The sequence below is a fragment of the Balaenoptera ricei genome, chromosome 1, assembly GCF_028023285.1.
Source record: "Balaenoptera ricei isolate mBalRic1 chromosome 1, mBalRic1.hap2, whole genome shotgun sequence".
Taxonomy (NCBI): Eukaryota; Metazoa; Chordata; class Mammalia; order Artiodactyla; family Balaenopteridae; genus Balaenoptera; species Balaenoptera ricei.
Window position 1 is genome coordinate 177,660,449 of NC_082639.1, and position 26,583 is coordinate 177,687,031.

Consider the following 26,583-nt stretch of genomic DNA (forward strand, 5'->3'; position numbering starts at 1 on the left):
CTATTCCGCCTTTCTTCTGATTAGTGTTAGTATGATATATTTTCCTCCATCCCATTACTTTTAATCTATGTGTGTCTTTATATTCAAAGCAGGTTATTTGTAGACAACACATAGTTAGATATTGCTTTTTGATCCACTCTAACAATCTTTCTCTTTTAACTGGTATATTTAGGCCATTGATGTTTAAAGTGATTATTGATATAGTTGTGTTAGAATCTACTGTATTTGTTACTGTTTTCTATATGTTGACCTGTTCTTTGTCCCTTTTTTGTCTTCCACAATTTTTCTGCTTTTTATGTTTTTGTAATATTTATTTTTTTCCTTTTTTTAATTGAAGTTTAGTTGATTTACAATATTATATTAGTTTCAGGTGTATAATATAGTGATTCGAAATTTTTATAAATTATACTCCATTTATAGTTGTTACCATATAATGTCTATATTCCCTTGTGCTGTCCAATATATCCTTGTTGCTTATCTATTTTATACATAGTAGTTTGTACTTCTTAATCCTATACCATTATCTTGCCCCTACCCACTTCCCTCTCCCCAGTGGTAATCACCAGATTGTTCTCCATATCTGTGAGTCTGTTTCTGTTTTGTTATACACATTCCTTTGTTTTATTTTTCAGATGCTACATATAAATGAAAACATAGAGTATTTGTCTTTCTCTGTCTGACTTATGTCACTAAGCTTATGTCTCTACGTCCATTCACATTGTTGCAAATGCTTTTTGTGGTTTCAATTGAGCATTTTATGTAATTCCATTTTCTCTCCTTTCTTAGCATATCAATTATACTTATTGTCATACTCTTTTAGTGGTTGCTTTAAAGTTTGCAATATACATTGACAACTAACTCAAGTCTACTTTCAAGTGACACTATACCACTTCATGGTTAGTGCAAGTACATTACAATAACAAAATAATCCTAATTCCTCCTTCCTGTCCCTTGCATCATTGCTGTCATTCACTTTCACTTATACAAAGACTATAATCATTGAATATATTGTTGCTTTTATTATTTTGAACAAACTGTTACCTATTAGATCAATGAAGAATAAGAAAAATAAATGCTTTATTTTATCTTCACTATTCCTTTTGTAAAGCTTTTTTTTCCTTTATGTAGATCCAAGTCTCTGACCTCTATTATTTTTCTTTCTTCTGAAGAATTTCTTTTAATATTTCTTGCAACCAGATGTAGTGGCAACAGATTCCTTCAATTTTTGTTTGTCTGAGAAAGTCTTTATTTCTCCTTCACTTTTGAAGGATAATTTCACAGGGTACAGAATTCTAGGTTGGTAGTTTTTTCTCTCAACACTTTAAATATTTCACTCCACACTTTCTGAGGAGAAATCAGATGTAATGTTTATCTTTCCTCCTCTATAGGTAAGATTTTGCTCCTCTGGCTATTCTGAAATTTTTTTCTTTATCTTTGATTTTCTAAAGTTTGAATATGAATGTGTCTAGGTATAGTATTTTCCTCTCTTTTTTTTGTTGTTTGTTTTTATTTGTTTGTTTTTACATTTATCCTACTTGGTGTTCTCTGAGCTATCTGGATCTGTAGTTTTGTGTCTGACATTAATTTGAAGAAAGTCTCAGTCATTATTACTTCAAATATTGCCTCTGTTCCTTTCTTTCTTCCTCTTCTGGTATTTCCATTATGCATATTACAACTTTTATAGTTGTCCCACAGTCCTTGGATATTCTATTCTTTTTTCCCCTCTCTCTCTTTTTCCTCCTGCATTTCAGCTTTAGAAGTTTCCATTGTCAAATCCTCAAGCTTAGAAATTATTTCCTCAGCTGTGTCCACTCTATTAGTGAGCCCATCTCAAAAGCATTCTTCATTTTTATTACAGTGTTTTTGATCTCCAGTATTTCTTTTTGATTCTTTCTGAGAATTTCCATCTCTCTGATTACACTATCCATCTGCACTTGCATGTTCTCTACTCTTTCTATTAAATCCTTTAGTGTATTAATCATGTATTAAAAAAAAAAAATCCTGGTCTGATAATTCCAACATTCCTGCCATATTTGATTAATTCCAATGCTTGTTCAGCCTTTTCAAACTGTGCTTTTTTGCTTTTTAGTATGCTTTGTAATTTTTGTTGAAAGGTTAACATGACGCACTGGGTAAAAGAAACTGCAAGTTAATAGGCTTTTAGTGATGTAGGGGTAACGTGTGGGGGGGAGGAGAACTGTCCTATAGTCCTATGATTACGTCTCAGTCTTTTGATGAGCCTGTGCCCCTGGGCTGTGAATTTCACTAATGCATCTCAGTTTTTTACTCCCCATAGGTGGGACCAGATGGCTAGAAGGGGCTGTAGCTGGGTAGTTCCCTTTCCTCAGGTACTTAGTTTCTGATAAATCCCAATAGATTTGGCTCTAGCAAACCAGTTTCTCCTGAAGGCAGGCCTTGTTAAGAAAAACAGAATACTATGGCATGTTTAAAATGGTTCCTTTTCCCTTCCTCCTCCAGGAAGTATGAGAGTATTTGTCTCTGACATTCACAGCAAGGAACTGGTAGAGCTCCTGGAAATAAAACTCATAGAGGTATGAGGTCCTGTCTATGACTGGCTCTCGCTGGAGTTTTTAACTCTCAGATTTGTTCACACAGAGTCGCCAGCAATTTGTCAATTCCAGTTCAGTTTTCCCCAGTACTGGTTCCTGAGGAGGTTTCAGCTCTTGGGTTTCTAACTCCCATAAGTTGTGATCGTCTGTATTTATCTGTCTATGTCTCCTATTTTGGGGACAGCAGTTTGCCCTGTGACCTCACTTCTCTGATGAATCTAAGAAGAATTGATTTTTCAGTCTGTTCAGCCTTTTACTTGTTAGGATGGAGTGGTGACTTCTGAGCTCCATTCATGCTGGATCGCAATCATTGGCTTTTGAATATCCATGTTACCTAGCTTATACTTCTTGGAAATGAGTCTGAATAAGTGGCCATAGATTTAAGTACTTACTTAACAAAACTTCCTCCTGCATTTTTTTGACTTGGATCTGCTGAATCAAGGGTGACCAATCGTAATGGTCTGATTTACCTTCGTTTGCCATTGTATTTCAAAGAGCCTATGATATTGTGACCTGTGCCAAAGAAGTCTTTGAGGGAAAAAATGGAATTATTCTGTAAATAAACTGAGAGACGAATGGATAAGCAAATAAGTAATTCCTTCAGATCTCTCATATCCAAAAAACTACTGACACTATTAATACATCCAGAAATGTTTAATATCAAAATCCAATCTGAAAGCAAACAAGCAAACAAATTCTTTATCTTAAAGATAAAGAGAATACACGTTAAGCAGTAGCATCTGATTTGAAAACGTTTTAAATGATATACCAATACCCAGACAGATACAGTAGTTTTCCTCATCAAGTCTAAGATCTCCTTGTAGCCTCAATGAGGTATTTTTGTTCTTTTTCTCTGCTCTCTGATAAATCTTGCCAGAGAGATTTCATTTGAATTGCAGACATATACATCACCTCTTCTGTACTTAATGCTACAAGTGAGATGTACGCTTTTAAAAGTAAATCTTTTTTCTTTGGTTTGTGCAAATTTATCCACATTCTCCTTTGCTCCTCCTGTCACTTCTGGCACATAATCGTCCAGGGCCAGTCAGGCTTGGGGGATGTAATATGCAGCTCTTGAGCACGGACACAATTAATCACAGGATCAATTCTGGGCCATGTTCTAAACTAAACAACCAAGACAACCAGCCCTAACAATTGGCTGTTCTAATTATCCTTGAAATAATTAATTGAATGAAATATGCAGCTGGTTAATTTTTTCACTATATAATATCAAGCAACTGTTTTTACTTTTATCCATATTATATTGAATTACTACTTTAAAGTTAAATAATTGTTTTAAAACTCAACTTTAGTGCAATGGAGGATAGGAGAAATTTGTTCTGTGATACCTAAAACATCTAGGATTCAATTGAATGGCAGAGATCTTAGCTCCCTTTTGGTTAGGTCAAACAAATGCACTGGTGGTATTTGCAAACATCTGGAAACAAGACATAAAAGTAGATTATTACTTAGACTCATGCATATTGATGTGTCATTGTGCACGCACATTTGTACAATAGTGCATATTAGTTCCAAATATTTTAGGAGAAAAGTGAATGACAGTCCTTTACTAATTATTGTCATTTCATTTTTTTTCTTTAAATATCTTTTCTGGAGACCAAAAAAGCTACAAAAAAATGGAGGAAAAGCCATAATATCTCTAGTAGGATATCTTCATTGGTCATCACAATTCCTGGTAAGAATGATTACCTTTTTGTTTGCTTGTTTGTACATGTGTGTGTAAGATTTTTGTTTCTCTTTGTAATACACCTGCAACACATCTGTACTGTGAAGATCTGAGCATGATTATTCTCCAGCAATTCCATCAAATAGTGAATGTGAGCAGAAATGAGAGGTGACTTTTAAAAATGTGCTTATGCTAATCTCTTGGTTTGGCGTCCATATGCTTCCTAGTCACCCTGACTTGATGAGCACAATTTAAATGTACAGTTTTCTTTCTAAAAAAAAAAAAATAGGTCGAGTAACTGGACAGAATGAGATGCAGTTTCCTTCCGATTTCAGTTTGACTTGTGGTTCTTGTTGTTTACAGACCACTGGGATTCAGGGAGAATCACACATGAAATAGAGTTTAAGGAAGATTAGCTGCAGAAAACTCGCTGTGGATATTAGAAAGTGGCCTTTGCACAGCTCACACAACATTTGGAAAAGCAAACATCTTCCAGAACTTCTCTTGTGGTCTCTGACACCATCACTACATGTCAGTATGGTAAGGTCTTAGCTCTCTTGATTCAACAGTATTATATCTATCATGTGTCAAGAAGTGAAGGCAATTAATCTACTGAAAAGTTTCTCTATTTAAGTCTCTAAGCAAATGATCAGAAGAATGTGGGTGACAACACCTTCTTCCTAAATACAGAGTTGAATCTCCAAGGCTCCTTTCTCTGAATAATTCTTTGACTATATTTTATACATTGATAATCATTATTATAATTTAAAAGGTGAGACCAGGGAGGTTAACTACTTCAAATATTCCAAAATTCTCAAAAGAAACAGGTTGTTGTAGGCCAATTAGGTGCCAAGGGCCTGAAGGACAGAGGAAGATTCATATATCTTTAAAGTCTATGTGGTTCTCCTATAAGCCACTTACCTACTTCCTTTGAGAAAGACAGAAGGGGGAAAAAAAGATAAATGCTCACAGGAACTGATGATATCACACCGTGCAGCTGCTAATGCATATGGATGTGTCATGCAAATGTCCCCAGCAGAAACACATTCCTTAGTTTAAACCTGCAACCATATTCAGCAATAAAAGTTTCCAAATCAAACTGCTGACTCCTTTTTTTTTTTTTTTTTCCTTATCAAAACACCCTAGCGTACATCTTACCAGGCAGAGTAAATCAAAAGAACCAGCTGGAGTTACCAACTCTTGTTTTCCCCTGGATATCAGGTGTGTGCTGCAATTTTGCAGATCAATTTGTGAGCTGAAATAAGGAGCTGTGGTCCACTCGACTCAAAATAAAGCCATTTGGGTAATGCTTGTGCTACTTTTCCAAAGGCTTTACCTTTGCAAAGGGATATTGTAATTTACCAACTGATTGTTTTTTTTTCCCCTGACTAAAGATAGGTGTTGATTATACCTCTATCTGAATTTTAAAAAGATCTAGAGGAACTCAGAGGAATACTGAGTAATAGAACGTTGTTCTCTTGTCTTTATCTTTTCTACCCTTCTAGTTTTAAATTTTGCAGATTCTCTGATAAGTTGACAGGAGAAGTTGATTCAAGGGAAGGACAGAAATTAAAAAAAGGAGAAAAAGGAAAAAAGAAAAGAGGTGGAAGGAATTTGGGAGGCAATCTTGTCACATTAAATTTTCCAAAGCATCGACATAGTTAGAACATACAGCTGTGAATTTACTGGGACATATACGTCTCATGCTGCGACTGCGTATTTATGGAAAAGTTCTGTATTGAGGAATGAAAAATGTCAAACAAGAAACTTCAACTGTTACCTGGTGGGGATCTTATAAGGTAACTTGGGAGTGATTCACTCCAACTTTTTTATGGCTGGGAGAAGGAATACCACTTTGACATTTTTTAATAGGGATGTATGCCGAAGCTAAGCGCTTAGAAGAGCGAGGCAGTTGAGATTAGATGCGGAAAGAGAAAATGAGTACGTATCTGGGGATTAACCCGCATTGGTCTTCTACGGGGGGTGGGGGGCAGGCTACGCATTCACTCTGAAGTCACCACTCCTGTGAAACGCCCTCAATTCTGAATGAAATTACTTAGGGTGAAATTGCATATCTGCAGGTGGCCTCGTCGGCCTGCGTGCGCTCTGGGTTTCTTGCTCCCCGAGGCCGGGATGTGACTGGCCTGGCTGCAAGATCGCCCCCTGAATTGCCTAGTCTCCCGTGAAAGGGCGTAGCCTCCTAGAAGTAGCCCCTCGTTTCCCGTACCCTCGCCTTCTGCGCTCCAAGAAGCGGGGAAACCCCTTCCTCTTTCTCAGACCTGGGGCCCTGGAGTTTGTGGTTTCGCCTCGGGGAGCCCGGGGCGAGGGCCAGGAGGATGAGCGGAGACAGGCCAGAGCCGGGAAAGGCAGCGGTTGCTCGTTCTCTTCACCGGGACTCTCGGCCAACGCTTTCACTAACAGAGAGGTCGGTCCGTTCGAAAAGCCCCGGCTCAAGCCTTCAGCTTAGGCCCAAGGCAGGCTGGGGGTAGCAATGGCCTTGGGGATCTTCCCTCCCGTTCCCGCAACTCCCCCGCCAACGGTCAAGTCGCATTAGAGGATGTAAGGAGGCCGCTGCAGGAGCCGGTCATTTACTCTTTGTCTCTGTGTATTGCTTATACACCTATAGGCGAGAGAAACGTTCACAGAAAGAGAGCGAACTGCTGCGATTTGCACCTCCTCCCGCTCCTGGACGCAGGCAATTCCTCGCACGCATCTGGCGGCGCGGGCCGAGCGGCCTCCGCGCGGCTCATATACATATTTCGAGGGGGAGGCCGGGCGGCCGCTTCATCGCCGGGTCAATGTGTTAATTAAAAGTTGGTGCGAGTTGGTCAGCACGCAGTCCCAGATGTGCTTAACAGCATGCAATTAACACACAAGGCAAATCTTTTTGAAGATACCAGAATTGAAGACCTCCCAAAGAAACTCCACCCTGCCCCCGCCCTGAACGTGAAATCGCAATGGCAAATAAGGGAAAAGTCATTAAAAGACGTAATTCAATGTGGGCCGCCGTTTCTTGAAGGGGGTCGGGCTAGAAAAAAATTTTCCTAAATCTATATATTTCAAAAATAAATAGCAAATTGATTTTTTTTTTTCCCCTGCAGGACGTGCAGGCACGAGATCCGTTTCCCTGCGTTCCCACCCCATGTATATTAAATAGCGGGCGAGCGGCGGCCGCGTGGCGCGGTGACCTAGCGAGCGGCGGGAGTCCCCCGGTCTCCGCGCAGGTCCCCGCGCCGCCGCCGCCGCCGATCGCAGAGGGGTCTCTTGCAGCCAGATTGGTTTCTACATCCAGGGATAATTACCGCACGCTCACTTGCCTGGCGTCCTTTATATTTTCAAAAGTGCTAGGAGTGTGTGTGTGTGTGTGTGTGTGTGTTGATAGAGTCATTCTAGATAAAATATATTGATATGAAAAGTAAAAGTGTTGGTGGAGACACTTAATATCATCATTGCCCCCAGTGGAGAAGCGGGTCCAGATTTCAATCGCCCGAGGCTGCTTCTGCCGACTCGCACCTGCCCTTAGTTTTTAGCCCCTTGCACTCAGTTCTCAGGCCTCCACGAGTCAGTTTACTTCTATTTGTCTTTTAATTCGGGTTGACTCATTTAATGTTTTTTTCTCACCTCTCAGAGCCAAAGACCCCAATCTGTTAGCCCCCCCGTTCTCCTCACAGACACACGGGCATGCGCGCGTGTATACACACACACACACACACACACACCACTCTGCAACTTCCTCACTTCCCGGGGCTTGCGGAAGCCAGGTGAGGACTTGGTGCCCCATTGGCCACCTTGAGGCCACAAGTAAACTTCTTGGTTATCATCCTAGACTTGTGTCTTAGGATGGTTTGGTTTCAGAGGTGACATGTGATTCCATCACCAACACCACACAAGGGGACGGGAGTAACCATTCTAATCAATTAATTGTTATGTGTCGTATCTAAAGGGCGTGCCTTATTGATGACACCTAATGAAGCAAATAATGGATTTGCAGTATCTTGGCTATCCATCTGGTCCTTCTAGAAACCTGGATGTTAAGGAGAGATGGATAGTGATGGATGGAGAGAAGGAGAGAGAGAAAGGAGAGGGGAGGGGGGAAGAGAAAGGGTCGGCTATAGATCCTCGGAAACGGATCAGATTTGTTGAGTGTCAGCTTGAAGAAGGCAGTCTGAGCCGTGATTTAAACACGGGCAGTATCACTGTTAACTAGTGTCCCATGACTGCCCCACCCCCAGTCTGCCTTCCTGCCGCTCCCTTCTTTTCTCCCTTTTGTAGGATACAGAAGGTGAATAATGAAACCATTTTGCTAATAGTTTATGAGCCATGAGATTGGAAATGTATATGGATAGACCAGAGCACCAGACTAAAATCATTTGAAAGAAGCGTGAGGCTTGGCAGAGAAAGAACCCTGCCGTGTCCTCCCTCCCCAGCCCGGAGCGGAACGGGACAGATGAGGTGGCCTCGTGCCTCTCCGCTCCATCCGAGGGCAGCGGATTGGCCCGTCCTCTCGCCAGCCTCTTACCCTCCTCGTCTCCCCGAGGGGCTGGAGCGAGAGGGAGATGAATTGGGGCGATGGCCAGATAGCGCGAGCGGGAGATAATCGTTATCACCAGGATTTTTCTTCCAGTGATGGGATCTAAACAGATCTGTCACACTGGGCAGCTTTCCCCGAGGCAGGAAACAATAGACGTGAACTTCGCGGTGAAGACAGCCACGGGGACGCTGTCTGCACGTGTGTCATTTCTGTCCCCATAGGGCCTGTTCCCCCAGTACGAACACCCAGAACCTTCCAGAAACGCCGCAAGCCCCCATCTGACTCCCATGCTCGGCCCGCAAGGAGGTTCTCATCCGCTTTCTTTGCGGAGTTACCACAGTTTCAAAGCCTTGGGCTCCAGGGGCTGGATGAAGGGGAACTTGAGGGATTGGGGGCAGGGGGGGGGGGGTGAGGTGAAAGGAGAGGCGCTGGCCTGGCCCCTCTCTTCCCAGTCCACACAGGGGCCCCAAAGCCTGGGGAAATCCTCGAAGACAGCTCGAAACAGTGGCCCAAGCCAATGGCCCGCGAGAGACCGCCCCACATCTGCCCGAGAGTCCCGGAGCGCGAGGGCGCGCGGGAGAGGGCGGGGGCGGGCTCGCTGGAGGCGCAGGCTCCGGGGCCGGGTTCCCCAGCCGGGTCAGCAACCGGAGCGGGAAGGCCGGGACAGGTACGTAGTCAGGGGAGAGCAAGCCAGGCGCGAGCGGCCCGGGACGCCCGGGCTCCGTCCAGTTCCGTCTGGGAGCACCCTTAAGCTGGCTTTGGGCCGGGGCGGAGAGGCCATCCCCCGCGGGCTCGGGGCCCTTGGGGAAGCGAGGGAAGCGCAGCTGTCTGCCCGGCGCCCGGGGAGCGCGGGCTTCGGATGGCTGGAAATGCCGCGCGCACCCGCCTGCGTGGAGTCGAGGGCGGTGGGCGCACCCCGCAGGGAGAACGGCCGCTGAAACCCCCTTAGCACCTCTGCCTTTCCCCCGTCCTGCCAAACTCGGCTGGAGTCTGGGATAAAGCAAAATAACTTTTCCGTTTACGGGGGAGGTAACCGGCGGGAAGGAGTATTCGAAGAAGCGGGAACCGGGCGGCAGCGCCCTGCCCCCAACTGCGTGGAGGACCCTCTTCGGTTTTCTCCCAGGGGTAGGGGTAGTGGTGAGACCTAAGACATTTCTGTTTATAGGGGGCGGCTGGTGGCGCTGGGCGGGGCAGGCAGTGAAAAGAAAGAGCGCCACCGTTCTCTGGCTCCCCTCTCCCCCAGCTTGAGGCCGTCTTTAGGCCCCTCGGGCGGGCTTGGCTCCCTGCTCTGCAGGCCTTGCCTCGACTATGGGGCCTCCAAAGAGAATCCGTGCAACCTCCTTTCACCTGCAGCGTCCTCAATTTCTCAGTCCCCCACAGCCAACCATATTAGACTATACCATTGACTCTGGTTGATGTGAGACATCCAGGATAAATTTAGCGAAGCAAACTCTTGAACTGGGGAGTTTGGAGTGGAGAGCTAGCGTCTGTCGTTCTCGGGGGGGGGGTGGGTTTATTTTTGAGAAAGCACCTGGCATGAAAATGAAAATCTTACTAACCCAATCACCGTTCGCAGTCTGGCCCTGGCTCAAGGAAAGCGGGAGGGTGGGCGGCGAGTGGCCGTCAGGACTCACAGTCACAGGGATCTCTTCCGGTCGGCAGGTGTGCGCCGGCTCGGCGAAAAGGCGGCCGGCCCCGGGGCGCCATCGGGCAGGGCGCGCTGCCCCTGCGTTTGCGGCCCCCGGGCGAGCGAGGACGTGACCCCGGGGCACGCCTCCGTAACCTCGGCGGGTCATGGCCGAGGGGTCAAGTAAAGTTCCTGCGGGGGGAGGGTGTTGCTAGCCCTGGGGTGTTATGGTTGATCCCGGGAAAGGAAACCTACACTCTACGAACTCTCGTCCCGGCGGCTCAAGAAACCTCAAATCCTGGTAGTTTCCCGCTTTCCTCACGTACTCCCAGGGGGAAGCCGGCTCCGTGTGCCCCTCCCCCTCCCTGCTTCTACAGCCAAGCCCTAGGATCCTCGCTCTCCCGGGCCTTTGCCCTTCCCAGCTGGTGCCTCTAGTGCCCAACTGGGGTTGGGGTGGGGGGAGCCAAAGAGGCGGAGTAACCCCCCTCCTTGCAAAAATAACAGAACTACTGGAAGTTCTGATAAAACTAAATCCCACCCCCCCAATCTGTCCCCCTCCCAAATCCTGCCTGGAGAGTTGCGGCGGAGGGATGTGTGGGGGGAAGGCGGAGGGAGGGAGGGTCATCCCGGGGAAGGGGGATTCGGCGCACATTTACGCCCGCGCCTCTCATTTGTTAGTTGATTCGGTCTAAAAGTTCGCTATTTATAGGCTACACTCGGCAGCCCGAATCCCCGCGCCCGCTTCCTTTGCAAAGTGAGAGAGGTCCCCGCGGCGCCGAGCGGCCCGTCTCGGTCGTGTCCCGTGATCTGTACTGTTCTGTTTCTGCCCTCACGCCGCAGGCAGCTGGGCACCTCGCGGGCAGCCCCGAAACCACCCACTGGCAGTAGTTGAGAGAGCGGCTCTGCAGTCCGACCATGTGAGTCCGCGCCTAACCGGGCTCGGCGCGCGCGCGGGCGGGCGGGCGGACGCGGGGGAGGCGCTGCCGCTTGGCCGCCGCGCCCGCGCCCCTCGGGCTGGCCTCCGCCTCTGCCCTTGCGACCTCCAGCTCCTTTCTTCTCCCTCCTCCCCCTTTGATTTCTCCTTTCTCATTGTCTGTTTCCATGCTTCTCTGACTCTTCCCCTGCTCTCAACTTCCAGCTGAGTTTGGGCACAAAAAAGAGAGGCGACTGGCCTTTACGTGGGAGGCGGGGTGGGCTGGGCATGTCTGTTTCCTAAAGAAGAAAACTCTGTGGGTCTGGGGGAGGGGGAGGCGCGTACCGGAGGCGGCCTGGAGCGCGGCCCCGCGCGCGGCGGGAGGGGACGAGGCGCGTTCAGAGCGAGACCTTTCCTTTTGCCTTGGCACCGACCGACCGCAGGATGGGAATGCGGTGCTCACGAAGCCTCGCTGTTTGGAACCATCCCTCTACAATGGGGGACGGGGGGACAGATGTCTTAAACCACCCCGGGCGAAAGGAGGGAAGAATGTGGGCGCTGGCCGAGGGTAGTCGGGAAATAGAGTCAAGTCCCTGGATTACAGGTAGAATTGGGCGCTGCGACAACCTTTCTGCCCCACGGCGGTGGACAGGACTCGCTTGCGGAGACAGCAAGGGCGCAAGCGGGTCGTGGTCGTCCGTGGGCCTTGACCTTGTCTTCCTTTTCTACCTGCCAGCGCCTTAGACGATGCTTCTGTGTTTTTAGAACCCAGAAGTCAAGGGGGCGGGGAGCCTGGCCGGCAGGAAATGTTCCCGAGCCCCGGGCGAGAGGAGCGCCAGGCGCGCGCGCGTGGCTCGGGGAAGGGCTATGAGCTCGGGGCTGCGGCCCGGCCGGCTTTCCCGCAGGCGCGCGGCGGCGGCCATGAGCCTCGCGCAGGGCTCTTCAAACCACCCTTTCCCCCCAGAGACCGGGTGCAACATTTGGGAGGTGGAGAAGGCTGTGACTGAAAATAACCGGGGGCTCGGAACCGTTTGGCCGGAGATGTGAGCCCCAGCGCTGAAGTGGAGAGAAGTTAGGAACCAGTGGGGGAACAACTGCGGCCTCGCCATGTCGCGTGCTCAGGGCCCTGTGCCCTCGCTGATTAGCTTCTTATCCGCCACCAATATCTCCTCTCACGGTGGATAGCACACAATCCCCCTGCGGCCACCTCCCCAGAGCGCTCGGTCTGCCTGTGGATAGACTGGTGTTGAGCGAAATCTCAGCACCGGTCTATGGTAGTGCCCCAGAGGGGATTTGACTATCCAAAGTGCGTGCACCCAGGGCTCCTGGCACAGAAACGGGGGAGGGGTCTGTTTCCGGCTCGGGTTGGTCCCTTCCTCCCCCCTGTGCTCACTCTGCAGGGACAATCTGGCTCAGACAGGATGGGGGCCGCCCCTCCCTGGCCCAGAGCTGCCCGGATTCTCACCCCGGCCCGCCCATAACAGCTTTCAGAAACTCGACTGCCAAGTTAAAAGCACAGGCAGGCTGCTCCTTCTATCCCTGGGCCGCAGGCGGGGTCATGCGTAGATGGCAAATTGATTACAATTTTACAGCCAGAAACTAGCGGCAGGGACCCATAAAGGTAGGAATTCAGGGACTGGGGGTGCGATGTCTTAGCATCTCTCCTCCCAGCCCATTCCCCGAGAGTAAATGCCACTCAGCTCTCCTGTCACGGGTTTGTGTGAGTCTGGAGGCTTTTCGGTAAGTCCTAAGAGGAAGAAAAAGTAGGGAAGGACACAGCGAGATCAAAGTAAGAAAGATGGAAGTTAAGAGGAAATGAGACAGAGGAAAGACAGGATAAAAGGGAAGGTGTGCTCTAGCTAGCTGTCTTCCTCCTTGCCTCCTTGGAAAAGAGCACGATGTTTCGAGAGGGCGTTGGAGTTAGCCCAAGGGCATCCACCCTGACCCCAAGTTCTCTGACGTCGGTCGGCTGGTGGATGCGCCTCTGCCCGCGCTTTGATTCACTTGCGCAGTTTCCCCAGCTCGCGACCCTCAGCCACATGCAAATTCCCTGTCCCCAGGGCTGTACGACACGCTTCGCTCAGGAGCTGGTCAAAGACGGAGAAGGCCCAGCGCGCGCTCGCCGCAACCCCTGCGGTTCTACTTCTGCACAGAACCTGGGGTGGGCAGGGGCGCGCTGCGCGCGGGCTCCGGGACGCCGGTGGGAGAGGAGTACTTGCCCAAATCATTCTGCTTTTAGGGATTTTGGGAACCAGTAGGGCTTTTCCCCGTCTCTGACGGGATCTTACAACTTGGGAGCTTTTGGGGCTCAGCGAAGTAAAATAAACTTGTCCTGGGCCCTGGCTTAGTTCTCTGCGTGCGGTAGCCCTGGATCCTTCTAGTTCTCCCTTCCGGCTGCAGATTCTTTCCTGTCCCTGCCTTGCCACGCTCTGCCTCTGTTGCGGGGCCTCCAGAGTCCTGAGGCTTTACCCGCAGGCGGGGGCTTTAGATAGGAAAGACCCCCAGTTCTCTTCCTCAGTTTGAGTAAAAATGACCTTCCACCATCCAGACAAAATAAGAGAACAAACTGTGTGCGTAAGGAAGGAGGTGAGGGCAGAGAACGGGGAGGCCTGTTAGTTTCCAAGTGAACTTACTTGCATGGAAGAAGAAATTACACTGTCTCCAAATAGGTCATGCTTTCAAGGAACCCTGGAAGGAGACAGGACTAGGGATTGTCCTCTTAACAAATTCTTCAGGTCTGTGACCTATAAGCCCTAGGACGTGATGGAAATGGGAGGGGGGTGGGGGGGGGCTTGGCAGAGAAGGCCACTTGTGCCCACCTGCGAGCAGGCCTTGCCCTTCTTAGATGATCTTAGATCATGGTTATAAACTGTGGTAACTGGTTTATGAATAATCAGAGCATAAACACCTGACAGTCCTTAAGTCGTGCTTTTCATGGTGCCATGAGCTGCGCTACTGGGTCATGGGGGGCCTAAAGCAGAGGTTAGGACCCACTCCAGTGCCTCTCTATCCCTTTCCCCAGGTATATCTTTGACTCTGCTGGGTGTGTGTGGATGGATGAAGGCAGGGGTCACTTTTCCTAAAAGCTGGAGCAATTCCTTTCCCTATGCCCATCACCAATCTTCCTTGGGTCAGTAACCCCAGGACTCCAGCAATTCCAATTCCTAGCTTGTGTGCTGTTCTTTATAAGAGACTTCTCTTATGAAGAAGTGAAACCTTAGAGGAGCTGAGTTCAGTCTCCTTCCAAGATTGCAGTTGATCATAAATTTGCACATACCTGGGCAAAGAGCTGAGGTCTGCAACACCAGTGGAAAGAGGGGTTAAGGAGAACCCAGAGAAGATCTAAGTGACTCTGCTTGGCAAAGAAGTTCCATTAACTCCATGCTTTCCTCTTGTGTTTCACCAGTTTAACCTCACTTTTCCCCCTTAAATGAGGAAATAGAATTCTCCACTTACGTGACTATTTTGGTCACATGTTCAGATGTATATTCTGACCAAGCATTTTCAGAATTTGACCATCGAATACATATGCTACCTGTAAAGTCTTCTGTGCACTCTTCCATCCCACTTAATTTTGACATAAAATATCAGCATTTCTCTTCATCTAGTTCTTGTTCACCTCCAACAGTTGGTTTCAGTTTCCATATTTCTCAAATTTCCTTACAATAACAGTACATGAACTGGATATGCTTAGCTTCTATGAGACAGGGTTATTTCTTCTGCAATTCTCCAGGCAGTTCTGGCTAAAACCGTCTTTGCTTTCGCCTGAAAGAGACGCTTACTTGAGATGAAAGTGAGGGGCTTTTTTAAAAACTCATATTATCTAAATACTTGCTCTTTTGTTTCCTTCTGCCTCTTTGGAATAAGCCCAGTCATATTAACATTTAAATAGACGTGTCACAAAAGATAAACATGGCTTTTTATGTAGAAATTTTCTTTGAGATTTAAAAAATCATAGCTTAGGTATTTAACGTAATTTCCGGAAATTGTATCTTTGAAATCCATTGGCAGCTAGATTTATTTGCAGAACTTTCCATGTAACTTTGTCATGCTTCTTTACAATTATATCCTCTGATCGTAACGGCGTCTGCCTTCAACTGCTTAACAAATACAGATTGTTTATACATTCAAAGGAGATTTTTTTCCAACTTTAAAATTCTTTCGACATTTCCCTTTATATAACCTAGTTGACATGAAAGTTTGCAACTCAGAAAAATTAAGTTTGGAGCATATAATACATTCTACTCACCCATTTATGTAATCTCTATTTTATTGTTTACATTTTAATAGTTAAAAAGACATTTCTTTTTGGAAGAAAAGATATATATTTTATAAATATAAAACATATGTATATAAAAGAAATATATATCTTCTTTTTCACGGAGGCTTACTGAATGATTAGTTTTTCTCCAATTTAAAAAGTTTTTTCCGTATGTCATTGTTTCCTGTTCATTTATCTCATGTACATTAAGGAAAGATTCAAATTACTGATTTATGATAAATCACATCACTCTTCTTACCAGAGTCATCAATATTCTATTATTTTAAATCAAACATTTTAATGTAATTTCGAAGAGAGAAGGTTCCCACATATGTTCATTAATCGGTCAGTGCTGGCTAAATTGGCTAAACTATTAACGGGAAACATTTGGAAGTGGAAATGTAACCTTGGAAAAGTTGCTGTTTTTACTGGGAAACTGATGAACCAAGAATGCCATTCAAGAGCAAAAGGGTTAATGACAAATGGCCTAGTGAAATAGAGGAAATAGGACAGCTTGTCAGCCACTGATCTTCTAGATGCAATATTTCACTCCTTAGCATTATTTGTGTGAGGTATCGTGTGAAGTTACTTTGTAGGGAAGAAGAAGCTCTTGCTTTACCTACTGGGGATTCAAGCCAGTATTTTTGTTTTTTAAGGAGGCAAAATTTTAGATACCGTAAAATCCAACATTTAAGTCGTTTTAAAGCATAGAACAGAATGGCTTTTTACTATATTCACAGTGCTGTGCAACCGTGACCACTGTTTAAGTCCAGAACATTTTCATCACCCCAAAAGGAAACCTTGTACCCATTAAGCAATCTCTCCCTCTCCCACCTCCACCTTTGGCAACCACTAATCTGCATTCTGTCTCTATGGATCTGCCTGTTCTGCGCATTTTATAACAAATCATTGAATATTTGACCTTTTGTGTCTGACTTCTTTCACTTAACAGTATTTTCAAGGTTCATCCCTGTTGTAGCATGTGTTAGTACTTCATTCTTCTTTATGGCTGAATAATATTTGATTTTATGGATATACCACATTGTGTTGATGGACATTTGGGTTGTTTCCACCTTTTGGCTATTATGAATAATGCTCTGTGAACATTCATTACAAAATTCGTTTGAACCTATGTTTTCAGATCTTTGCTCGGTCGTAGCCTAACTCTGTGTTTAACTTTTTGAGGAATCACCATACTGCTTTCCACAGTGGCTGCACAATTTTATAGTCCTACCAAAAATGTCTGAGAGGTCCAACTTCTCCACATCTTTGTCAACATTTATTTTACAATATTTATTTTTTTAATTTAAATATTATTTATTTATTTTAAAATTTATTTATTTCTTTTTATTTATTTTGGCTGTGTTGGGTCTTCGTTTCTGTGCGAGAGCTTTCTCTAGTTGCGGCAAGCGGGGGCCACTCTTCATCGCGATGCGCGGGCCTCTCACTATCGCGGCCTCTCTTGTTGCGGAACACAGGCTCCAGACGCGCAGGCTCAGTAGTTGTGGCTCACGGGCCTAGTTGCTCCGCGGCATGTGGGATCTTCCCAGACCAGGGCTCGAACCCGTGTCCCCTGCATTGGCAGGCGGACTCTCAACCACTGCGCCACCAGGGAAGCCCTAAATACTTATTTTTATTTAAATATTTATTTATTTTATTAAAAATATTATAGCCATCCTAGTGGGTGTAAGTGGTGTCTCACTGGTTTTGATTTGCATTTCCCTAATGACTAATGGTGCTGAGTGCCTTTTCATGTGCTTGTTGGCCATTTGAATATCTTTTTTGGAGAAACGTCTATTCACTGTCTTTGCCTCCTTTGAAATTGGTTGTTTGTCTTTTTGTTGTTGAATTGTAAGAGTTTTTATGTATTCTGAGTAATAGATCTTTAGCAGACATACGATTTGCAAATATTTATATCTTCTCCCTTTCTCTGGGTTGTTTTTCACCTGCTTGGTATTGCCCTGCAATTCATAAAGTTTTTAATTTTGATAAAGTCCAATTTAATAGAAGTTATTTTTAACAATAGGTACATTCCTCACCCATGATAAAACTCAGATTAAACACAAGACAAAACAAAAATTTAAAATGCTAAACCCTAAAAAAAGAGAAAACTCTTCTGTAATGCAAGAGAGAAACTTTATCAAATGTAGATTATCAGGGGGTGTGTAAACTTACTGCTGTTGTACAAGAAAAGGAAACAGCTATGGCTACATTGACCTTTTTCTTCGAAGAAGTCCTGTGTTATTCAGGACCTGCTGAATGAGATCTTTTATCTCAGGATGACAGTAGTTGTTTTTTTTTTTTTTAATTATCATTATCAAATTCATCTACCAAGAAATTTCAAATAGTCTCCTCTGTTTAAATAACATTCAGGATCTGCTTTAAACCAACAACAACCAGGAAGATCAAAGAAAAGGTTGCCAAGGTGTTTCTAATCTAGCAGTTTTTAACACACAGTCACACACAGGCTGTGTAGTCAGGTGATATACTTGTAAAATTCCTGGGAGAAAGGTCTTGGAGTCAGAGAGAAGAGAAACTAAATTATTGCAAAACATGTTAAAAACAAAAATTAATGAAAGAGGAAGAATAGAAATGGACATTATTGAGTGTTGAGGCTTTGCTGATTCTCTCAATTTGGCTGTTTTTAGGTAATTAATTTATGGGTTAAAAAAAAACAAACACTGGTTTGAACCAGCTCTTCATTTAATTTCCTTACTTAGTTATTGAGGAAGAAAGCTTATGGTGAACACCGATTGACACATCTCTGATTCTGTTCATTGGAAATCTTGGACTGGACTCTGACATCTGCCATTTTATGGCATATCGTATTGGGCAAACCACTGGACTCTTTCTAAGTGTCCATGCATGGAGTTCTTGCATGATCCACATGCGTGGCTGTCATCCTGAACAGCCCTGAAAGATCTTGAGGGAAACTCAGTTTCCTTCTCTGCAGGGTAACACCTTCATCCCCCAGTTATGGTGGGGAAAAAGGGAATAATACTTGCGAAAATGATAAGGCATTTTGAAGTTCTAGTGTGTTTCCTTGTTTGTGTAGCACTTACAACGTACCAGGTATTGCCTTAAGATTTAATAAATGTTAAAAAATTAAGTCCACAAACAACCCTATGAGGTAGGTACGATTTCCCCTCATTTTATAGGTGAGAAAAGTGAAGCGTGGAGATTTTATATAACTTGCCCAAGATCATACAGCTGATAAGTGGCAGAGTTAGATTTTTGAACCCAGGTAGTCTGGCTCCAGAGTCCATGTTCTTACGACTCCATCCTGTTGGTTACATTTAAAATCTTGAGATTTCAGATGAAAATTGGAGTCTCTGTATTAATGGATTTAATCAGTGTTTACTGAGTATCTCTTATTTGCCAGACTTCTCTTGAAACACTGGAACGTCTAGGAATGCTGGGGCAGCGATACGGCATTCTCTCCTGGCAACAATCAGCAGGAGTCCAGTGGTCCCTGCCATCTTTTGATGGGGTCACCCGATTTCGCTTGATTCATTCACTTGTTTACTTGCGTGAGTCCTACAATCAATCACACTTGTTACTGCTAACATGAGCCCCAGGCAAGGAAAATAGATCACAATCAAAATAGTAAGCAGGAAGGCAATAATAAATATAGAAAATAAACATCATGGCATGAATTTAGTTTTGCAAAGTTCTCTTGCTGCTATCATTAACTGCAGATCAATGAGCGAGAGAGATTGGTTGGGTACCCACTGAGTACTTGAGGTGAGGAACAAGTGCTTTTAAAATTTAGAAGTTTAAAATCAGAAAGGCAACAAAAACCAACACACACAGAATAATATAAATTAACATACAGGAAAATTTTTTTTTTTACCACCAATTGGAAATCTTTAATCATTAGTCTTTTAGGCAGATATCTTTCAGTCAGGAAAGAGTTTGTTTCATTATTTTAGACACAAAAGGTAAATAACGAGCAATATCAGATCTATTCCAAAAAGCAGACTTCAGAATATGCCGCAAAGTTGGGAAACAATCAACCCTCTGTCTTGTGTTTTCAAAAGACTGGTTCATGCAGTGTGATTGAGGAGTGTTCATAGCGATTACCCCGAATGCTACAGGCTCCAGAAGAATCTTCTGAATGGAGAGAGAATTAAAGATGCCGAATACTGTATTATCATTATATATATTCCATTGCATCCTAAGTTTTGAACATGGTTAATTATTATTAATGAGGATACTTGATAAGCAAGAACGTTCCTCTTGTAAATGTGTAGATGCCAACCAAAGAGTTAACTCTAGCTGTTTGCCAACTTAAGAGTGAAGAGTCCACTTTTCAGAGGTCTGGTACCAAGCAGAGGAAGTATTTTAACATTCAGTGTATTGTGGTCAGTGTCACATAGCTGGGCTTTCATCATGATTTGGCCAATATTGGGTCCATAAGCCTGAGTCAAATGTTCTGTGGAAGTTTGTTGGGTGGCTTGACATGGGTGCACACAGTACTATTGGTCCAGGCCTGTTTTATCTGTTTTTAAATAATCAGCAGAAACACGGTATGTGTTGAACACTTCCTGTGATTAGTTTGTTGAATACTATAGAATTATGGTGAACTTGCTGATTCAGCACATAGTGTGTGTTGACTACCGGCTAGCTTTTAATGCTATGAGGTGGGTGGGAAGGTAGCGAGGTAGATGGGTTCGGAGAAATATTGTGAATCCCATAGGGAGGAAAGTGAGACTTAGAGGTGACTGCCCATCACCACACAGATAGTGAGGGTACAGATTTGGGCCTCAAAGCCAGGCTTCTGATACCAAGTCAAAGGCTCCTCTTCCACGTCTCTTGATCAGCATTTTTGAGAGTGTTTTTCACCTGAACCCCCATGTCAAAATGTCCTGAGATGTTTGTATAAAGTGTAGAATCCTAAGACCTGCTTTCGAAATACTGAATCCTTAGGATTCAGCAATCTTAATAGTCCCCTCAATATATTTATACACAGTAAATGTTAGGGTTCGCTGGTCTAGATACTAAAAATGTTGAAGTATTTGGTTAGGTCAGTTTGACACTAAGATCGTCATCCATTTTCACTTTTCACTTTTCATCCTTGCAACAAGAGAAAAAAGAAATCTTCTGACCACAAACAATAAATGCCAGTGTACTCTTAATAGTTACCCCACAAATTGGGATTTAAATAAGAGATTCAAAGAGATCTTCCCGCTTGGGGACGTTGTTCTTATTTGAAATATTCCATAGAAGTGGGATGCTTTTATCACATCGTTTTATAAAGCATGTTCTGTAGGACCCTGCTTCCACGGGATATTCATTAATTCAGCAAATACTTATTTAAATGTCAAGTACCATGTGAAGTACGTGATGAGCAACAGTGAAGGACCACTGACCTCCTGGAACCCAGTCTATTGAGGAAAGACGTTAACAGATGTTTTGCCCCAAAAGCTTTCTTAGTAGAAAAATTGGTGAAATAATGGGTTTAACAGATTTCTTCAGACAGGTACATTTCAGAGCCTTCGACATACCTAATATGTGCTGTAAATATCTGAGAGAGGATTATTGTATGTGATGTCTTCTAGACGTATTGTAGCATCCTTTGGGTGAAGGTCACCTCCTATGTCTAGTTCTCTACAGAACACCATTTGGATCACACCGTCCTTACACATTCCAGTGAAATCCTGTGCCCTAGAAGGCTCAAATCTGTGGCACTGGTAGAGAAGAGGGGGGGTATTATAAAAGTGGACCCCCACTGTAGCCCCAGCCCGCAGGGTAGTATTGTTCTGATAGCCTAGTGAACAGTGGGATGAGCAATGAGCAGACTTCGGCCAAAGACCTAGTGTCCGGGGATCTAGATCAGCTTTGCGCTGTCTTCAGAGGTGGGTCGGGTGTGAATTTGAACATGGAGTGGATCCCTGGATGTGGCTCTGGTCTCTCAACTGGAGAGTGGTAAAGGCAGAAGAATTGTTTCCACATCTTCCAGAGATTCTGAGTCCACCTTGGAGCATTGGGTGCAGCAAGAGTACCATTAATGGGAACCACTTGCCAGGCTCCCTACATGGAAGGCTGGATATTACTGGAGGGGCACCCAGCCTTTGACTAGGTGCATGTAATTAGATTATTTGCTGAAAAATACTTCCTTTCTATGCATTGCCTGCTTATACCAGGATAGTTGTTGGGAAACGGAAAATACAGGCATTTTCAGCAGGCTGCCTAAGTCCAATGACTCCCAGGTTTTGTTTTGTTTTTTTCCTTGTTTTTCTTTTTCTCAGGCAGTGACTCTATGTAAAAAGAACAAAGTGACTTTGCTCAGATAACTCACGGTGGTGAGTTTACCTGATGGGTGGATTTAAATAGTTTGGTTGTTGACATTTATCAAATTACCCAGAGAATTGCCACATCGCCACCTTGATTCATGAATGTGGAGAGTTCTTAAAGAAGCCTCTTCAGAATTGTTTGTTTTTCTTAGTTATCATAATATTTAAAGATATGTTGCTTTATTGTTCGTTAAGTACATGCTTTATTCAAAGGCAGATCTTACCATATGCTTCTTCATGGATATACAAAATAAAATAAAGAAATGGAGCAGTTTCCCAATAATTCAAGTAGTCATCACCTGCATATGTAAATACTGAAGACAAACTGCTTTGGTCCCCCCCCCACCTTTCTAGAGTTGCCTAAATAAATGTTCACCTTTTCATTCTTTGTGAGGGGATATCACATCTCTAAGTGTTGGTCTCTCGAATTCAAAGTCTAAATTCAGTTTACTCTTTTAGTCACTTTGAACAAGAGGAGTTAAATGCAGTTGCTGTCTTCAGGGAGATAACAGCTTAGGCTGAGAGGTAGTCAGGAAGGGTAAAAACATACATTGTTATGATATCATACAGCTGTCTGGTAAGTGCTACAGGAAGAGTTTTAAGCATGGTGATGGTGCTTCAAAGGAGTTTAATCTGGCCATGAAGAATTAGGAACAACTGACTGCAGGAGATTGCTGTGAGATTGGTCTGTAAAAATAGGTAGAGGTGGCTTTGGTAGAGCAGCAAAGAGAAGAAATGGGTGTAGGGTTTTATATATAAGGCAAGAATGTGAATAAAGACACAGAAGTGGGAACATATAAGGCCTGTTTGGGACACAGAAGAAGTGTATGTGGGAATGGAAGAAGAGGGGAAACCAACAGAAAAAAGTAGGACTTAACATTATTGAGGGCCCTTTAGCCATGATATACTGTCAGGTGTACTATCCATCCATTTTCACTTTTCATCCTTGCAACAAGCAGAAGAGATTACTTTCAAGGTTGCTGTTCACCAAAATTCCGGTACCATTTCCACTGTGTAGCATTTCTGCTGGGGAGCGAATGCCAAGGAGGGTACCATATTTCCTAGGCCCCTTTGCCTTTGTTGGGGCCAAATGCTTGTTCTCAACAGTGAGATGTTTATGTACCTTCCAGGCTAACGTGGTTAGGAGCATGTGTGCCCTTTCCACCATGGACTGTAGAAGGAGAAAGGCTGTAAACAAAGGACTTCAAGATCCTACAGGAGAAAGAGTCACTAGATAGAGGAGCCTGGGTCCTACTCAGCATGCAACTGGACTTGACATAAATGGGAAGTAAATTTATTTGAATAAATAAATAAGCTACTGAAATGTAGAGATTTATTGTTATAGGAGCTAGGGTTACCTTAATGAATACAAGTATTATTACAGGCTTATATAATACAGGCTCATAGATGTAACTGACTCAAAATCACTTAAAAAATAACAAGTGGGGCCTGGATGCAAACCCAAGTCCATCTTCAGAATGTTCTCTTATTCTATTCCCATGGTTTTAACTACTGTCTACATGCTAGTATGTCTCAGTTCTCCATTGTTGGTCCAGATCTCTTTTGGGAAGTCCAGACTATCCAGTAGGTACTTGCCTACCGGATTTCTCTCCTTGAAAGTCTGTTATTCAGGCCATAAAATAAGCTCTTTTAAATAAGGCTCCAGTATACAATGGATTAAGTAAGTAGGTTTTTTCCCCCCTAGAATAAGTGGTTGGAGTGGAACGCTTGTCTGGCCTATCTGCTTCACTCACCCTTTGGTTCTTTCCATAGTGTTTTCCTGCCATCCTTTAAGGGGTTGTCCCTTTCGCATAGTTAAAGCTAACCCAGCTCCTGGTTATCCAAGAAGAAATGCCACATTTTTTTTTTTTAAGCAAATGGCAGAGATTGCACACTTTGGCTCCTCTTCTACTATCAAGAACTTAGTCACATGCATGTAGAGAGCCTGGGCATTGTGGTCACTAGTAGGTGGCTATGTGCTCAGCTGAAACAGTATTAGATGAAAGAGGAGGAGGAGGACTTTGAAGGATACCCATTGTTCCGGCACAAGCCTCTCAGATATTAAATCCCACTGGGTTTAGAAACACACTCAGCCATCTCCCCAAATTGACTTCGTATCTTGTATTCCCTCACGTGGTTAATGACCACGCCACCCTCCCAGATGCCCAGAGACCAGGGTGATATACTCTGACTTGTTCTTTCACCTTACTCTCCATTGCCAGTCATTTTCATCTCTTAAGTATCTTTTGAAACTGCCCACTCCACTTAATCCCCTGCTACTGTCTTGCTCTGTGCCTTCAGCATCTCTCACGGAGACTTGTAGAATGGCCTCCTAACTGGTCACCGTGTCCCCAACAGCAACCTATCAAGGACATCCTTCACACTACCATGAGAGTGATTTTTCGAAAATGCAAATCTGATGATCATTTTACTCCCTTTTTATGACCCTTCAGTGATTTCCCATGGCAGAAGTCCAAACTGCTTTGCAGCGCACAAAAGGCCCTCTGTGGTTTAGTCCCTGAATCTCTCCGGCCTCATTTCTGACCCTTTACTATTCTCCTCCCCCAAACAGATCACCCCCACAGCTTCAGTTATACTGAGTGATGCCAGACTGTTTCATTTCTTTGTCTCTCTGCTCATGTGTTCCTTCTGTCTATTTTTCAAGACCCAACACAGCTGACACTTCTTCTGTGACATTATCCTAACACTTCTCCACTCTTTCCTTATTGTGTTTCATTTATTCCATGAATTCTATTGAATATCTGTCCATTTTAGGCTGGTTGTATTAATCGTTGGATGTGAAGAGCAGAAATAGATATGGTTCCTGCCCTTGTGGAGCTTATAGTCTAATGGCAGAGTTGGACATCAATCGAATATTCCCACAAACAAATGTAAAATTACAACTGCGACAAATGCTATGAAGAAGGAAAATGAGTGTGATGATTAGCCCATCGTAGGAGAATTTGACCCAGCAAGGGAGTAGAGAAGAGACTTTCACCCAGGAAGTATGCTTAAGTGAAATATAAAAGATGAATAACCAGGTGAGAAAAATGACTTGTAGGCAGAGGTAACGGTGTGTATCAAAACTTTAGGTTAGGAGGAAATTTGGGATTGTAGAAGAGGAAAACATTTCCCTTGACACTCTTAGGGTCCCTGGATGGATCTGAAAATTAAACAAAGACAGATTAACAGGAGAAAAGCACACACACTTATTTACTCTAACTTTTATGTGACATGGGAACCTTCATAAGGAAATGAAGACCCAAAGATATGCTTTGACCTGAATGGTTTTGTGCTGGGTTTGCTGAAGAGTGTAAAGTCGTGGGAAGGTATGAAAGGACAAAAAGTGGGAGCTAAGTGAGTAAACTGGGGGAAACTTAGCAAGGAGTGTTCCTTTGGGTTCTTCTTGGTGTCCCTCCCTCTTGGAGACAAGAACGTTCCTTCCCTCTGGGTATAGAGAGGGAACCTCTCACATGAGGAAGACTTGCTTCAGGGGAGAGGATGGGGGGAGGTCAGAGGGACCTTTCTGCTTCTGCTATATTCTCCAACTCCTTCAGCTTAAAATATTCAATATGCCAGGGTGCCATATTTTGGGGGTCACACATCCCAAACCCCATCAGGATATATGAAGGGATTGAATAAAGACCAGGTTCAGTGAGGGCATTGTCTTAAGGAATGAGGAACAGGATGAGGCAGGAGAAGGAAGTAGGGGCAAGACTCTGAAGAACTTCATAAACCTGTTACGGAGGTTTCTCTTTGTTCTAAGAGGAGTGGAAAGCCATTTAAAATGGGATGGAGAAGATATAATCAGTTTAGTTTTTTTAAAGAATTCATTCTGGCCGCTGTGAGAAGGGTGACTTTGATGGTTAGCAGAGTAGATGATGCTAGATTTGTTAGTTCAGGCTAGAGATACTGGTATATTGAATTAGGGTTGTGATAATGGTGATGAATAAGTCATATTTAGGATTAAAGATGGTAGATGAGGGAGAAGGAGCTATCAAGGAAGGTTCCCATATTCTTGGATGGAGGATAAAGCTAGTCATGGAGATAAGGAACACTTATCTAGAAGAAAACTAGTTTGGAGGGAGTTTGAATGTGAACTGCCTTGGGGAATATCTAGAAGGAATCATTTCACTGGATGTTAAGCATATTTCTGTTGCTTCACATATACTGTATTATAATTACCTTTGTTTGTGTTTCTCTTTATTAGACTGTGAGCTTCTCAAAGGGACAGAACAGCATATACTCTTTCCTCCTCCTCCCCCTCCTCCTCCTCCTCGACCTCCCCTCCCCTTCCCTCCACCACCACCTTCTTCTTCTTCTTCTTCTTCTGCTTCTCCTTCTCCTCCTCCCCTCCCCCTCCCCCTCCTTCCCCTTCCCCTTCTTCTTCTTCTTCTCCTTCTCCTCCTCCCCTCCCCCTCCCCCTCCTTCCCCTTCCCCTTCTTCTTCTTCTTCTCCTTCTCCTCCTCCTCTTCCTCCTCCCCCCACCCCTCCCCCTCCCCTCCCCCCTTTTCCCCTTCCCCTTCTTCTTCTTCTTCTTTTCTTTTCTTCTTCTTCTTCTTCTTCCTCTTCTTCCTCTCCTTCTTCTCCTCCTTCTCCTCCTTCTCCTCCTTATTCCCCTTCATCTTCATCTTATTCATTCTTGTATCCTCAATACCTACTACTGTAATTTGCACATAATATTTTCCCAGTACATCT

General features: G+C 44.4%; 1 protein-coding gene across 8 annotated transcripts in view; it reads left to right on the forward strand.

Moving 5' to 3' along the window:
* The first annotated feature begins 9,356 nt into the window (after positions 1–9,356).
* ESRRG (estrogen related receptor gamma) overlaps positions 9,357–26,583 on the forward strand; it is a 629,476-nt gene continuing 612,249 nt past the window's right edge. For 2 of the 8 annotated variants that reach the window (XM_059942484.1, XM_059942489.1), the window contains exon 1: positions 11,140–11,332. Coding sequence is in view for 2 of the 8 variants with exons in the window: in XM_059942467.1 (XP_059798450.1) it covers positions 11,331–11,332 (2 nt within the window). In the remaining 6 variants the exon portion in view is untranslated. Of the gene's footprint in view, positions 9,456–10,590; positions 10,717–11,138; positions 11,333–26,583 lie in introns of those variants that run through there. The other 6 variants (XM_059942467.1, XM_059942476.1, XM_059942603.1 and 3 more) reach the window with 6 other exon arrangements.